At 43.9% G+C, this 13,383-nt stretch overlaps 1 protein-coding gene across 1 annotated transcript in view; it reads left to right on the top strand.

Moving 5' to 3' along the window:
* LOC149303119 (protein-cysteine N-palmitoyltransferase HHAT-like) overlaps positions 1-13,383 on the top strand; it is a 105,870-nt gene that overhangs the window by 40,739 nt on the left and 51,748 nt on the right. Inside the window, exon 8 of the mRNA XM_089481331.1 lies at positions 11,979-12,014. Within this exon, the coding sequence (XP_089337457.1) occupies positions 11,979-12,014 (36 nt within the window). The remainder of the gene's footprint in view (positions 1-11,978; positions 12,015-13,383) is intronic.

The raw sequence follows: 13,383 nt of genomic DNA, 5'->3' as shown, positions 1-13,383 counted from the left end.
AGTGCATAAAAGTAATTTCGGCGTTGGCTAACATCGTATCCTTAGAGAAATAAATTCATATTCCGTACGTCGTTTGGAACGCCGTATAAACCGGAGCTTCAGATGTGTTGCAAAATATATCTAGAATACAGTCTCCGTATTCTGTATGATATTGTTAAATATATCTTAAAGGGTTTTATACTTCCCAGTAACGGTGTGAAGAACGACATGGGTTTTCTGTTAGGTGCCCAGATTCCGCCGATTACTTTGGAATGATTGTTTGGTGGTCAGTGGTATGATCAGGCCGTCTGCTGTCTAAGCTTAGCGATATTACCGTATTTGCTCAATTATAAGACGAGGTTTTTTTCAGAGCAAATGCTCTGAAAAATACCCCTCGTCTTGTAATCGGGGTCGTCTTCTAATCAGACCTCAAACAGAGGTCTGACTATGAGACTAAGATCCAGATTCCCTGCAGCGCTGCAGGGAATCTGGATCCTCCGGTCTGGAAACCTCAGCTGCTACCGGGTGTCTATCAGCGAGTGCCGTGAAAGCGCGGGCAGCAGCGTACCTTTCCCTGCATAGCGTGCTCTCAGCATGGGGGACGCCTTCTCCGCGTCGCGATAGCCCACCCACTGCCGGGGAGCAGAGCCGGTTGAGGGAAATCATTGCTCTTGGCACGGCACTCCAGAAGCAAGACCCCGTGGGACCCGGGCGGCACTGTGCCGTCCCAAAGTCGAAGGCGGATCCGGTAGATTTACCGCTTTAATTTTTTTGAGGAGGCGGGGCCTAGCGGGGTCACACCGCGTCATGCTGTAATGCCGTGGGAGCCGCAGTATACTAAGCGCCTGCTGAGCCATCGCGGCGAGTGCTTTAGTTGCTTAAGTGCTTGAGTCTTGGTTTGGAAGTGTGTCTGAGTGGGTATATTAGTGTCTGGGTATGTGTGTCACAGTGGGTATGTAAGTGTCTTGGTGGGTAAGTGGGTAAATTAGTGTCTGGGTGTCTAAGTGTCCTCCTATATGCCACTCTGCCTCTAGAAATGCCTTATACCCCCTATATTCCACTCTGTCTCATGATATGCCTTTTAACCTCCAGAGTGGCATATAGGGGGTTAAAAGGCATATCATGGGCAGAGTGGCATATAGGAGGGTAAAAAGCATATCAGGGAGGCAGAGTGGCATATAGGGGTATAAGGCATTTCTGGGGGCAGATGTGCATAACTGGGGGGCAGATGTGCATAACTGGGGGGGCAAGTTGGCAAATTAAAGGACATGAAACAAAAAATATTTTACTCAATCATAGCTTTTATTCAATATGAAAAAATAGTTTACATGAATTAATATTTACTGGTAAAACTTTTTTTCCTATAGGGTCGTCTTATAATCAGGCTTTTTCTTTTTTTCCTAAATTAATATTCAGATTTTGGGGGGTCGTCTTATAATCAGGGTCGTCTTATAATCGAGCAAATATGGTATATTCTTTTTTTTATGCGGGGGTGTTGATATCATATTGTGTAAGATAGCTTGTGTGACAGGCATAATCTAGATCTTACTGTTTATAGGAGTGATACTTTTTCCTCCATTCGGGATATAGGGATGCCACGCCACGCCTCGAGAATCTGGCTTTGTGATTTTTTTAAAAAAAACTTTTTTATATTTCACTGTTTGTATTTTGTTCTCATATGATAAAGATTACGTTATATTATTGTGTTCTCTTAAGTGGAGATAAAGTATTTTAAACATTTTTTAACCCTTTTTAACATTATTTGCTTGAGTTTTTATTATTTCTGTGTTTTGTATAATGTTTCAGAGATATAGGCGTTTCTTGGGTATCCTTGTTGATGTTGGTGTTAGTATGAAAGATGTTGTGTACAGTGCAAAGAAAATTAATTTTTGTAACCGTTCTTCTTATAAAAAAAAATAAAAAGGAAACCCGTGAAAGTGGTCACTGAACCCTCTTGCAATCCAAAGTTCAACATTTTCACCTAAAGGTTCAAGAGCCTTTATTTGGGGGATTCTGAGAGATACTATTGAACAGTATGTTTATTTGAAAGTTAGGCAATAGTTACATCATTGCACTCAAGTAAATGGATTAACAAGAAGTTATAAGTAAGCTACCATAGGACCTGTTAAAGGCTTGCCTGTCATCCATTTTTGGGCCCCGTGCCACGGCTGGTTTGGTATTATGAATTGTGGGCCCTGGATGTTTACGTGAAACCAAGGTTGTATATTTTTTTAAATGGAGTCTGTTTAGTACTGTCCAGTTTTTATATTGGTACCTACAATGGCTCCTAAAATCTCTATGGGGCCCTTGGTGCGCTAATAATCTGCCAGCTCAGGCTTCTGTAGCCAGGTGGCAGATGCTCAGCAGGGTCACTTTATGTGGCCTGTCTTACAGGTGCGGTAAAGTGTGTCTGACACTGGGTACCTAATTAAGACTCGGATCCATAGATTATTGAACATACATTCACTGTAACCCTGATAGAGTACCCAGCCATATGACCTCTGTTTGCAACCTGGTGTTTTATTAAAATTAAGGTTATATGTCAGTAGGGGTCTCCCAGTGCCAGAAGCTTTATCGTCCTACTGCGTCTCGAAACAGACAGAATTGTTATTTTCCCAGCTAGACACAATTTATCATGTGCCTCATTGTCCTTTATCCTTAAATAGTGATTCCCTCATGTAACCTTACTTTAGGAAAATAGCCATACGCGTCTCTAAACATACTCTGCAATTTCCAGTATACAGAAGACTTGTGCAAATGGGTCAAACATGATTCAGACACATTTTGGGTTTTGTTTTTGGTCCATTCATTTTCAGCCAATGAATTTGATTTCCTGCCCCTGCCCCTTCATATTTAATAAAAACTATGATTTAGAAAATCATAGTTTTTATTATGCATCCCTAGACTTGTCTTCCGTGCTCCAGAATCCCTGGCCTCAAGTGGGGTCACGCCGGTGCTCCATCATAGAAGCTCTGGCAGAAGTGTCTGGTAGCAGCAGAGGCTGTCCACGCATCCCGCATACGTTCACCGGCTGCCAGAGAGGAGGATCCAGGTCCCCTGCAGCGCTGTGGGGGGGATCCTCTTCTCTGGCAGCCAGTGAACGTCTGCGCGATGCGTGTACACAACCGCCGCTGCTGCAGGCCGGTACTTCCGCCGGGGCTTCTATGATGGAGCACCGGAAAGTTATTTCACGTCTCCGCACATCGCACAGATATCCACCGGCTGCCGGAGAGGAGGATCCAGGTCCCCTGCAGTGCTGCGGGGGATCTGGATGTTAGTCCTGTAGTCAGAGCTCTATTTCAGGTCTGATTAGAAGACGACCTCTAATATAAGACAAACAAATGCTCTGAAAAAAACGCATCTTATAATCGAGCAAATACGGCATATATGTGTGTGTGTGTGTATATATATATATTGTAGGGGACAGCTCACGCATGGGGCGGCAATGACAGTTTCACACAGGTTTCCAACGTAAATGCGTGTTTATTTAGATGTTGTAATCACAGAGCACCTTGTAAACAAAACAAACTATAAGCCTGTCCGGCTCTAACTAAACAGCAGGATACCTCTCTAGCAGCCTAAGGTCTGACGCAAAGCAAAGTAACCAGTTTTGTATGGGGTAAAGCTTCATACCTGGTGGGCTGCAGCGCTGGCTGTAGCTGCTCCTTCATTCAGTGTCTCCCTCCCTCTGAAAACCTAACAGCCCTTTCTTTTAAGGCCTCCTCCCCAGTAACGAGCTTAGGAAGCCTCACCTGAGAGCACCTGGGTTTGCTACCAGGCCTGTCTGAGGTAACCAGGTGAGACATATATCCCACCAACCACTCTCCCATACACTTTACCACATATCCCCCCCGTCGACTCCAGACCAGAGGTCCAGACAGCGTCAGCAACCATACAGTACACCCTGGACAACGCATCCGCATTCCCATGTAACTTCCCTGGTCTATGCTCCACTGTAAATCTAAAATTTTGCAAGGAGAGAAACCATCTGGTCACTCTTGCATTCCTCTCCTTATTCTGTTTCATCCATGCCAGAGGAGCATGGTCAGTCACCAACACGAATTCCCTGCCCAGGAGATAATATCTCAGGGACTCCAACGCCCACTTGATGGCGAGACACTCCCTTTCCACTATGGCATAATTTTCCTCGGCTGGGGTCAGTTTCCTACTCAAGTACAGCACTGGGTGTTCTTCCCCATTAACCACTTGTGACAAAACTGCCCCCAAACCTCTAGCAGATGCGTCCGTCTGAACCAGAAATGGTTTCCTAAAATCAGGGGAAACGAGCACTGGCTGGTCACACAGGGCAGACTTCAGACACTGAAAAGCCCTTTCTGCCTCGGGGTTCCACTTTACCATCACTGACTTACCACCCTTTGTTAAGTCTGTCAATGGTGTGGCCATGGAGGCAAAATTGGGCACGAACCGACGGTAGTACCCGGTTATGCCAAGGAAAGCCCTCACTTGTTTCTTTGTTACTGGCCTAGGCCAGTTCTGTATCGCCTCAATCTTATTGATCTGGGGTTTAACCAGCCCCCTACCAATGATATAACCCAGGTATCTTGCTTCCTCCAGACCCACTGCACATTTTTCAGGGTTTATGGTTAGGCCTGCATCACTAATGGAGTCTAACACGCCCTGTACCTTCCCGAGGTGACTTTTCCAGTCAGACGAAAAAATTACCACATCGTCCAGGTAAGCAGCGGCATAATCACGATGTGGTCTCAAAATCAGATCCATCAGCCTCTGAAAGGTAGCAGGGGCCCCATGTAACCCAAATGGCATCACAACATACTGGAACAGGCCCTCTGGAGTGGAAAAGGCAGTCTTCTCTTTAGCCTCCTCAGTTAACGGTATCTGCCAATAGCCCTTTGTAAGGTCAAGTGTTGTAATGTACCTTGCCTTCCCAAGCCTCTCAACCAGTTCATCCACTCGGGGCATGGGGTACGCATCAAACTTTGAGACCTCATTTAATCTCCTGAAGTCATTACAGAACCTCCACGTCCCGTTGGGCTTTGGGATTAGCACTATGGGGCTTGACCATTCACTAGTAGATTCCTCAATAACACCTAATTCACGCATGCGCCTGACCTCCGTGGATACCGCCTCTCTACGGGCTTCTGGTATCCTGTATGGCTTCAGGTTCACTTTACTGTGAGGCTCAGTTTTGATATGGTGTTTTATGAGGTGGGTACGGCCAGGTTGGTCCGAAAACATGCGTCTGTTTTCCTGCAGGAACTCCCTCACCTCCTGCTTCTGGGGCACTGACAGTGCCTCTCCTATTGTTACTGGGGGAACTGGTTGCCCCACTTCTTTGACCCCTGCCTGGGTCGCCCCCAAAGACTCCCGCTCTTTCCACGGCTTGATCAGGTTTACGTGGTAAACCTGGAAGGGTTTTCTCCTGCCCGGTTGATGGACCTTGTAGTTCACCTCACTCATCTTCTCTACAACCTCATAGGGACCCTGCCACTTGGCTAAAAACTTACTTTCGACGGTGGGCACTAAAACCAGGACCCTGTCCCCAGGATTAAAGGCCCTCAACCTGGCAGATCTGTTATAAATTCTGCTCTGGGCCTCCTGCGCTCTTTGCATATGCGTTTTAACTATAGGCATCACCGTCGCTATTCGCTCCTGCATCTGAGCCACATGTTCAATAACACTCTTATATGGGGTGGCCTCGGTCTCCCAAGTTTCTTTGGCAATATCTAACAAACCCCGTGGATGTCGGCCGTAGACTAACTCAAAGGGGGAAAACCCTGTAGACGCTTGGGGCACCTCCCGGATAGAGAACATGAGGTAGGGTAATAGACAGTCCCAATCCCGACCATCCCTTTCTACCACCTTTTTTAGCATATGCTTTAGGGTTTTGTTAAACCTCTCCACTAACCCGTCTGTTTGAGGGTGGTACACTGAGGTACGGAGGTGAGTGATTTTAAACAACTTACACAGGTCTTTCATGACCCGTGACATAAAGGGCGTACCCTGGTCAGTAAGAATTTCTTTAGGGATCCCCGTGCTAGAGAACATGTAAAACAACTCCCTAGCAATATTTTTGGAGGCCATGTTTCTTAAGGGTACCGCCTCTGGGTACCGGATAGCATAATCCAAGACAACCAATATGTATTGGTGTCCCCTAGCTGATTTGACAATGGGCCCTACCAAATCCATGGCAACTCTCTCAAATGGTACTTCAATGATGGGAAGTGGCACCAAGGGGCTACGGAAGTGTGGTGTTGGGGCACTCTTCTGGCATGTGGGGCATGACTCACAATACCTTTTTACTTCTTCATATACCCCAGGCCAATAAAACCTTTGGAGGACCCTCTCTTGTGTTTTATTAGTCCCCAAGTGCCCCCCAAACACATGGTTATGGGCTATGTCCAGCACCAGGTGTCGGTATGGTTTTGGCACCAGAAGCTGTTCCACAATTTCCTTGTTAACTTTGGTGATCCGGTACACTAGATCCCCATTCATGGCAAGATGCGGAAATTTCTGGTCAGCTTCGGGTTCCTGTGGTACCCCATTTACTACCGTGACATTTGCCCGTGCAGTTCCCAGAGTGGGGTCTCTCACTTGCTCGGTCCCGAAGTTACCCCGAGACATTTCTAAATCTAAGACCTGTTGGCCGGGTAGGGAAGTTTCTTCTTCTTCCTCCCCAGCTAACACCTGCAAGGGGAAAGAATCTTCACTATACATTTCAGATGGGCCTAGATCCTTTTCATCATGCCCCTTACTGGTATCATTGTTCCCAATGGCCGTCTCACCTGACCCATTACTTACAGGGAGGGGTACAGACTCTGCCGGAGTTTGTTCCCCAGCTGCAGAAACGTTCCCCCTTCTCCACAGCTCCCAGAACAAGGGGAAATCGCGGCCTAATATAACCGCATGCATAAGTCTTTTTACAACTCCGACTTCGTAGGTCACAGTTCCAGATGGGGTCACCAACTTAATGGGGGCCACAGGGTAAGCTACAATATCCCCGTGGATGCATAGCACTCTTATGTGCTTGTTCGGCACGTAGTCCATAGTCACAAGGCCGGCCCGAACCAAAGTCACCAGGCTACCCGAGTCCAAAAGTGCCTTCACGGAGCAGTCACGTATCTTCACCATACAAAATTGCGGCTCAGTCTCTGATTCTGGAATGGCTGCACAAACAGGTTCTGCAAACAGGGACTGACGCCGACTAGCGTCACACACCATGGGCTCTGAGTTAAGAGGGCAATAGGCGGCTATGTGTCCCCACTCATGGCACCTCCAGCACTGGGGGGTCCCTGGCTTCCTTAGTAGGGAGCCCTTTCTAGGATTGTGGGGTCCCAGGGGTTCAGGATCAGTCTTTTGCCCTTGCCCAAACTCTAGAGCCCTGCTCTCTCTCACATTTTTCCATACACCTCCAGCTGGAACTCTCTTACCCACAGCTGTCGCGGGTCTGACAGTCTTGGAAGGTGTTGGTGCCGCAGGGACCTCACGGAGGAAGTCCTCGGTTGCTATGAACCTTTCCACCATGTTGACCAGCTGCTCGGCAGTTCTGGGGTCTCCATGCCCAACCCACCGTTGTAGCTCCGCCGGGAGGGCGCGGAGGTAGTGGTCCACTACCACCTTTTCCACAATCTGGGCTGGTGTGGTGGATTCTGGTTCCAGCCACTTACGTACAAGATGAATAAGGTCATACATCTGGGACCTGGCAGGCTTGTCCACGGTGTATTTCCAACAGTGGACTCTCTTGGCCCGAACAGCGGGCGTAACACCCAGGCGAGCAAGGATCTCCATTTTTAGTTTTGTAAAGTCCCGGACATCCTGCTCCCCGAGGTCATAGTAGGCCTTTTGCGGTTCACCAGTCAGGAAGGGTGCAATCACTTCTGCCCACTCTGCAACTGGCAGTCTCTCTCTCTCCGCCACTCTCTCAAATACGGTGAGGTAGGCCTCAACGTCGTCGTCGGGTGTCATTTTTTGTAAGCCCCGCTGAACGGCCCTCCTCACGTTAACAGTCTCAAGGGGGCTTGCCTCCACTTGTTGGGGCTGAGCCACAACAGTCTCTCTGAGCGCAGCAATCTGCTCCATTAACAGGCGATTCGTTTCCTGTTGTTGGGCCATAGTCTGCTGTTGCGCATGTTGCTGGGCGTGAAAAGCCTCTGCATGAAACTTCCGTTGCTGTTCCAAGGCCTGCTCATGTCTCAGGTTGGCCTGTATCAGCTGCTTTATCACTTCCTCCATTGTGCCGGATGGGCCTTACAGTGCTGCAGCCTTCACTCAGGACATATGCTTCCGGCCCTTTACATGTCCACAAAATTCAGATGCTGTGTTTTGTCCCGCCGTTGTTCCTAGCACAACTGTGCCTGCATTCTCCACCAATTGTAGGGGACAGCTCACGCATGGGGCGGCAATGACAGTTTCACACAGGTTTCCAACGTAAATGCGTGTTTATTTAGATGTTGTAATCACAGAGCACCTTGTAAACAAAACAAACTATAAGCCTGTCCGGCTCTAACTAAACAGCAGGATACCTCTCTAGCAGCCTAAGGTCTGACGCAAAGCAAAGTAACCAGTTTTGTATGGGGTAAAGCTTCATACCTGGTGGGCTGCAGCGCTGGCTGTAGCTGCTCCTTCATTCAGTGTCTCCCTCCCTCTGAAAACCTAACAGCCCTTTCTTTTAAGGCCTCCTCCCCAGTAACGAGCTTAGGAAGCCTCACCTGAGAGCACCTGGGTTTGCTACCAGGCCTGGCTGAGGTAACCAGGTGAGACATATATCCCATCAACCACTCTCCCATACACTTTACCACAATATATATATATATATATATATATATATATATATATATATATAATCAGTTCATAGATATGAAATGTGTCTGTATTTCTGTGTTAATACTTAATTTGCTTTTAGTCAAAGGCACTATTATTAACATCCTGGCAGTTTTAATCTGTCACTTTCTTAGTCTTTGTTTTAAAGCATCCTCACTATAACTCACGTTTCATCTATTTTAAATACACGTGGGTCATTCATTGAGTTGTTTTGGATTTTGGTTCAGCTGCTTAAAAAATTAGCGTGGCAAAGTATGTTTTCTGACCTGTGTCGTGCTTACAAACTACTGAACCATCTCCAATGAAATCTGCACTGACTGCGTGAATCCCAGATGAAAACAAAATTTTAATTTTTTTAGGTCAATATTAATGATGTTCCAAAATTCAAAACTTTTTTCAATGAGTTTAGTTTTAGACTTAACTTTCAACATCCATCATCAAATATAATATGTCATTAGAACCGAAGTTTTTCACAAAAGTTTTTTTTATTATTTTTTTAATTGAATTATATGATGATACCATTGGTATTACCAGGATAATCAGACTCTCATCCCATCTGTTCTTTTTGGAAACAAGTGTCTTACATACCACAAAGCGCAGCTGCCCGGCCACAGAACGTGTTTGCTTTATTTTCTGTATTCGCATTCATCAGACAAATCTCATCTGTTTGTCTAAAATATTAATGAAAGTAAGTCCTGTGGCTTAGAAAACGAAGAAAATTACATGAAATGCGTGTGTACGAGCATAAGCTATGATTAATGTTCAGCTGGAGTCCAATTGTAGAGCAGTTGATTGCAAAGCCCCTTAGCCGTTATATAGTGCCGTTATATATTTTTTATATGTAGCACGGTTGTCTTTTTGATTTTGTTTAAGTAGCAGTTTGAGAGTTATATTGGTAGACATTTCTGAAGTATCAGGGGACATACATCTATGTGTTAACTAGGGCGCTGTAAGCATGGCCTCCAGGATATGAGATCCATCTAACTGTGCGTACGTACATTATATATATATATATATATATATATATGTATAAATACACAAACAATACCGTTCAAAAGTTTGGGGTCACTTAGCTGTTTTCACGGGAAAACAAGGACATTTCTAGCTGTAACATAATTGCAAAAGAGTTTTCTAACCATCAATTAGCTTTTTAAACTAAAACTTGGATCAGCGAACACAACGTGCCATTGGAACCCAGGAGTGATAAAGGGCCTCTGTACGCCTATGAAGAGATTCCAGTAAAAATTTGCTGTTTTCAGCTAAAATAGTCATTTTATAATATTAACACCGTCTGTGCTGGATTTCTGATCCATTTCATGTTACTTTAATGAACACAATTTGTTTTCTTCCAAATATTTCACATTTCTAAGTGACCCCGAACTTATGTAGAGTTTCTTCTGCGGTTTACAGGAAGATGACAAACTCACTTTCTTTCCTACACTTTGTCGTCACCAAAAGGGCTTCCTCATAGACCTTCATTAATCAGAAAATTCAAACTACAGCATTCGTATGTTTATTACAAAGCAGAACGATCAGCCTGGGTATGCACAACATGCGGACTGAACATATACATATCCCAAAAATACAGCAAACACAGATATATTATTTTATTACAACTAGCACCAACCCATGCAATACCTTACTGGTTTATTACCAAGTATTCTTATTAATAAAAACATTATTTTTTATTTAATTTTTTTGCTATATGAAGTGGGGCCATTTTATTATCCAAAGGAAATTATAATCCCTATAAAGATGCCCAGTCTATCATTTACAACTCCGTATCAGAGGACGCAGAGGGCTATTAGCACCAGAGCGCGTTCCTACTTAATTCTGAAACTAAACAACGTTTCATAACATATAAACAATTACGCCTGGCTGCGCCGTCTTTTCTGCTGCTGAAAACATTATTAATGCGATAAAACCACAATTGTACCAAGAACTCTCATATTGCTAGATAATGCAACACGGAGTGGGGATTTGGAGTTGTTATTGAATCGATGGAAAGCAATTGAAATTCCAATACACTTTTATGCTGTTTGAAAGCCTGATAGGTATAAGGGTTAGGATGGCACTAATAACAAGATTACAGATTTCACCGGTTGAAATATTTATTCAGCGGGACTTTGCAAATGAAAGGAAAAATCCTTCGATGATGTGCAGACTCTGGAAAATCAATTGATTGATGTTCTTTTGCAATGTGATGCTTACTGAAAGAAGAGTTTCACTACTTTGTACCCCAAAAATACAGTGAGTTTGCGTTAATTAAGTGCCACCAAACAAGTTTGTTTCCTGGCTGTAATTAAAGGCAAGGATATCTTAGCTGCTAAACAAGACTCTCATACCCACCAGCAGTCCCGAATCTTCCGTTTTCTTGGGGGGGGGGCTGTCCCGTCAGATTAGGATCTGTCATGCATAAAAATACTGCCTAAGACAAGCCTAAACGGTTGTAAATGAGCTCCAAACTACCCAGTATCTGTACTGGGTAGCCTAGAGCTCAATGCTGCAGGGTCATGGAGGAAGAAAATGTTGGTGAGTATGGGCTCTGTGGGTTTCATTTCGTTAAGCTTCCTTCCTATTTTTAATGACCTTAACAATGGGGATTTGTCCACTTATAGTGATCTTAAATGTATTAGTATTATATTTGTATAGTTTAGCAGTTACAGTTTTTGCCCCCAATTTACAGAGACTCTATACCATGTTAAACACAACCCAGTTTGATGTTGGATCTTTAAAGTTCCTGGGACAAAGAACCAAACACAACCTGCTTGGCCCTACATTTCCGGGCAGCTTTCCACTGCTGTTCACACTCTTCCAAAATATCCTCCCCTAGCTGCCTGCTGGTGGTTCCCGATCCTTCTGTAGGATATTAGGGTCAATAAGTAAAGAGATTGAGGGGTACCCATTTAATAGACTTAAAGGGATAACTAGATGTAAAATAAGGAACATAGTACCTATAATAACAATTAAGTTATAGAAAAATAAATGTAAGAAGAATCTTTGTGTCATGCCTCCCTTATCCTCAGTGGAAGGAGGATATCCTTATGGCCCAGTGGAAGTCCCTATGAAGCTGCTTAATCAGCTGTGATAGCGCCCCCTATGTAGCAGAACATTATATTTGTTATATTTAGAACAATCACTTTAAAATCACATTTGTATATTTTCAAATACATTCATTTTTCTCTTTTTTTCATCTTTAGGGCATTTGATGTTGGTCTTCATCTTTTTCTTATAAGGTAAGATTTTTCACAATCTGAAAATTGCAAAAACAAAACCAAAACACAGAACTTTATTCACACTTCTAGCCTCTGGCCACTGATTCCTGTTTTTCCATTATGTCCATTGATAATGATTTGTCTAAAGCAGGGGTTCTCAAACTGCGGCCCTCCAGCTGCTGCAGGACTACATCTCCCATAATGCTCCTTCAGCTAAGGGGCTGGCTGAGGAGTATGGGAGATGTAGTCCTGCAGCAGCTGGAGGGCCGCAGTTTGAGAACCCCTGGTCTAAAGTGTTTCTCATCAATCTTATTTTACTTTTGTGGGAATTAACTTTACCAATGGCATTAACACTATGTGGACAAAAGTATTTGGACACCTGAGTGTTACACCTACAGGGACTTTGATGACACTGAATTCTAACGATATAGACATGAATATGTTGTTGGTCCCCCTTTGCAGCTTCCGCTCTCCTGGGAAGACTTTCCACAAGATTTTGTGGGAATTTTTGCCCATATTATATTATATTTTAATTTGAGGTCATTAATTGTTTCAGCACCAAGGACTTGGAAGTAAATATATATATTACCAAAACCTGACATTTCTTTTCTTGTAATATTCTGACTTACATGGTGCATAATTGTATACACCCCCAACTTGTACATTCCATTTATATGAACAAGGGATGGCACCACCCACACTTAGCTTGTCCAATTGGTAGCCACGTGTACACCATTTAGCGACCGCTGGCTTTAACAATCCACTTTTCATCCCCAGTCTGTGTCAATTTTTTAATCTGTTAATCTACATTCAAACTAACAAAATGAGTAAAGTGTGTATCAAGTTCAAACGCAACTTTTATTGTTAATATTAAAATCAGATTTGCTGACTAGTTGGTTTCCCACAGTCATAATTATCTCTGTCACCCAAGTACGATTAGTGTGATAGGCTGTAATTACAAAGGTTCCATTTGAATATATGCATAGCATGAGAAAGGACCCATCATCCCTCCGAATAACATAAAATCAGAAACAAATTAAACGATGAAGGGCCGCCATATTTTAATCCCAACTCCCCAAAAAACTTGAATACAAGTAAAAATAAGCTCGTTATATAAAAATAGTGTACGTGGGCACACTAAAAAATGAAGATTATGTTTGCCTCAATCAGAAAGAGGTATTGTTGGTGAGACTAAATAGTGATTATACAATAAGTGCAAAATATGGTATATAAGGTAGTGCGACAGAAACCTCTAAATGCCCGACGCGTTTTTCCGGTACACATGTCTTAAAACATTGAGTGATCTGGCCTCTCAAGAACACAAATCACTTTTGTTTTGCAGGGGTTCCTTGTATTTTCATAATTTGTATATTTTTGATCAGTTTCTATT

Source organism: Sceloporus occidentalis, unplaced genomic scaffold (assembly GCF_023333645.1).
Source record: "Sceloporus occidentalis isolate IW3139 unplaced genomic scaffold, rSceOcc1.0.p SCAF_15, whole genome shotgun sequence".
Lineage (NCBI taxonomy): Eukaryota > Metazoa > Chordata > Lepidosauria > Squamata > Phrynosomatidae > Sceloporus > Sceloporus occidentalis.
This window is presented reverse-complemented; position numbering and strand designations above follow the sequence as displayed.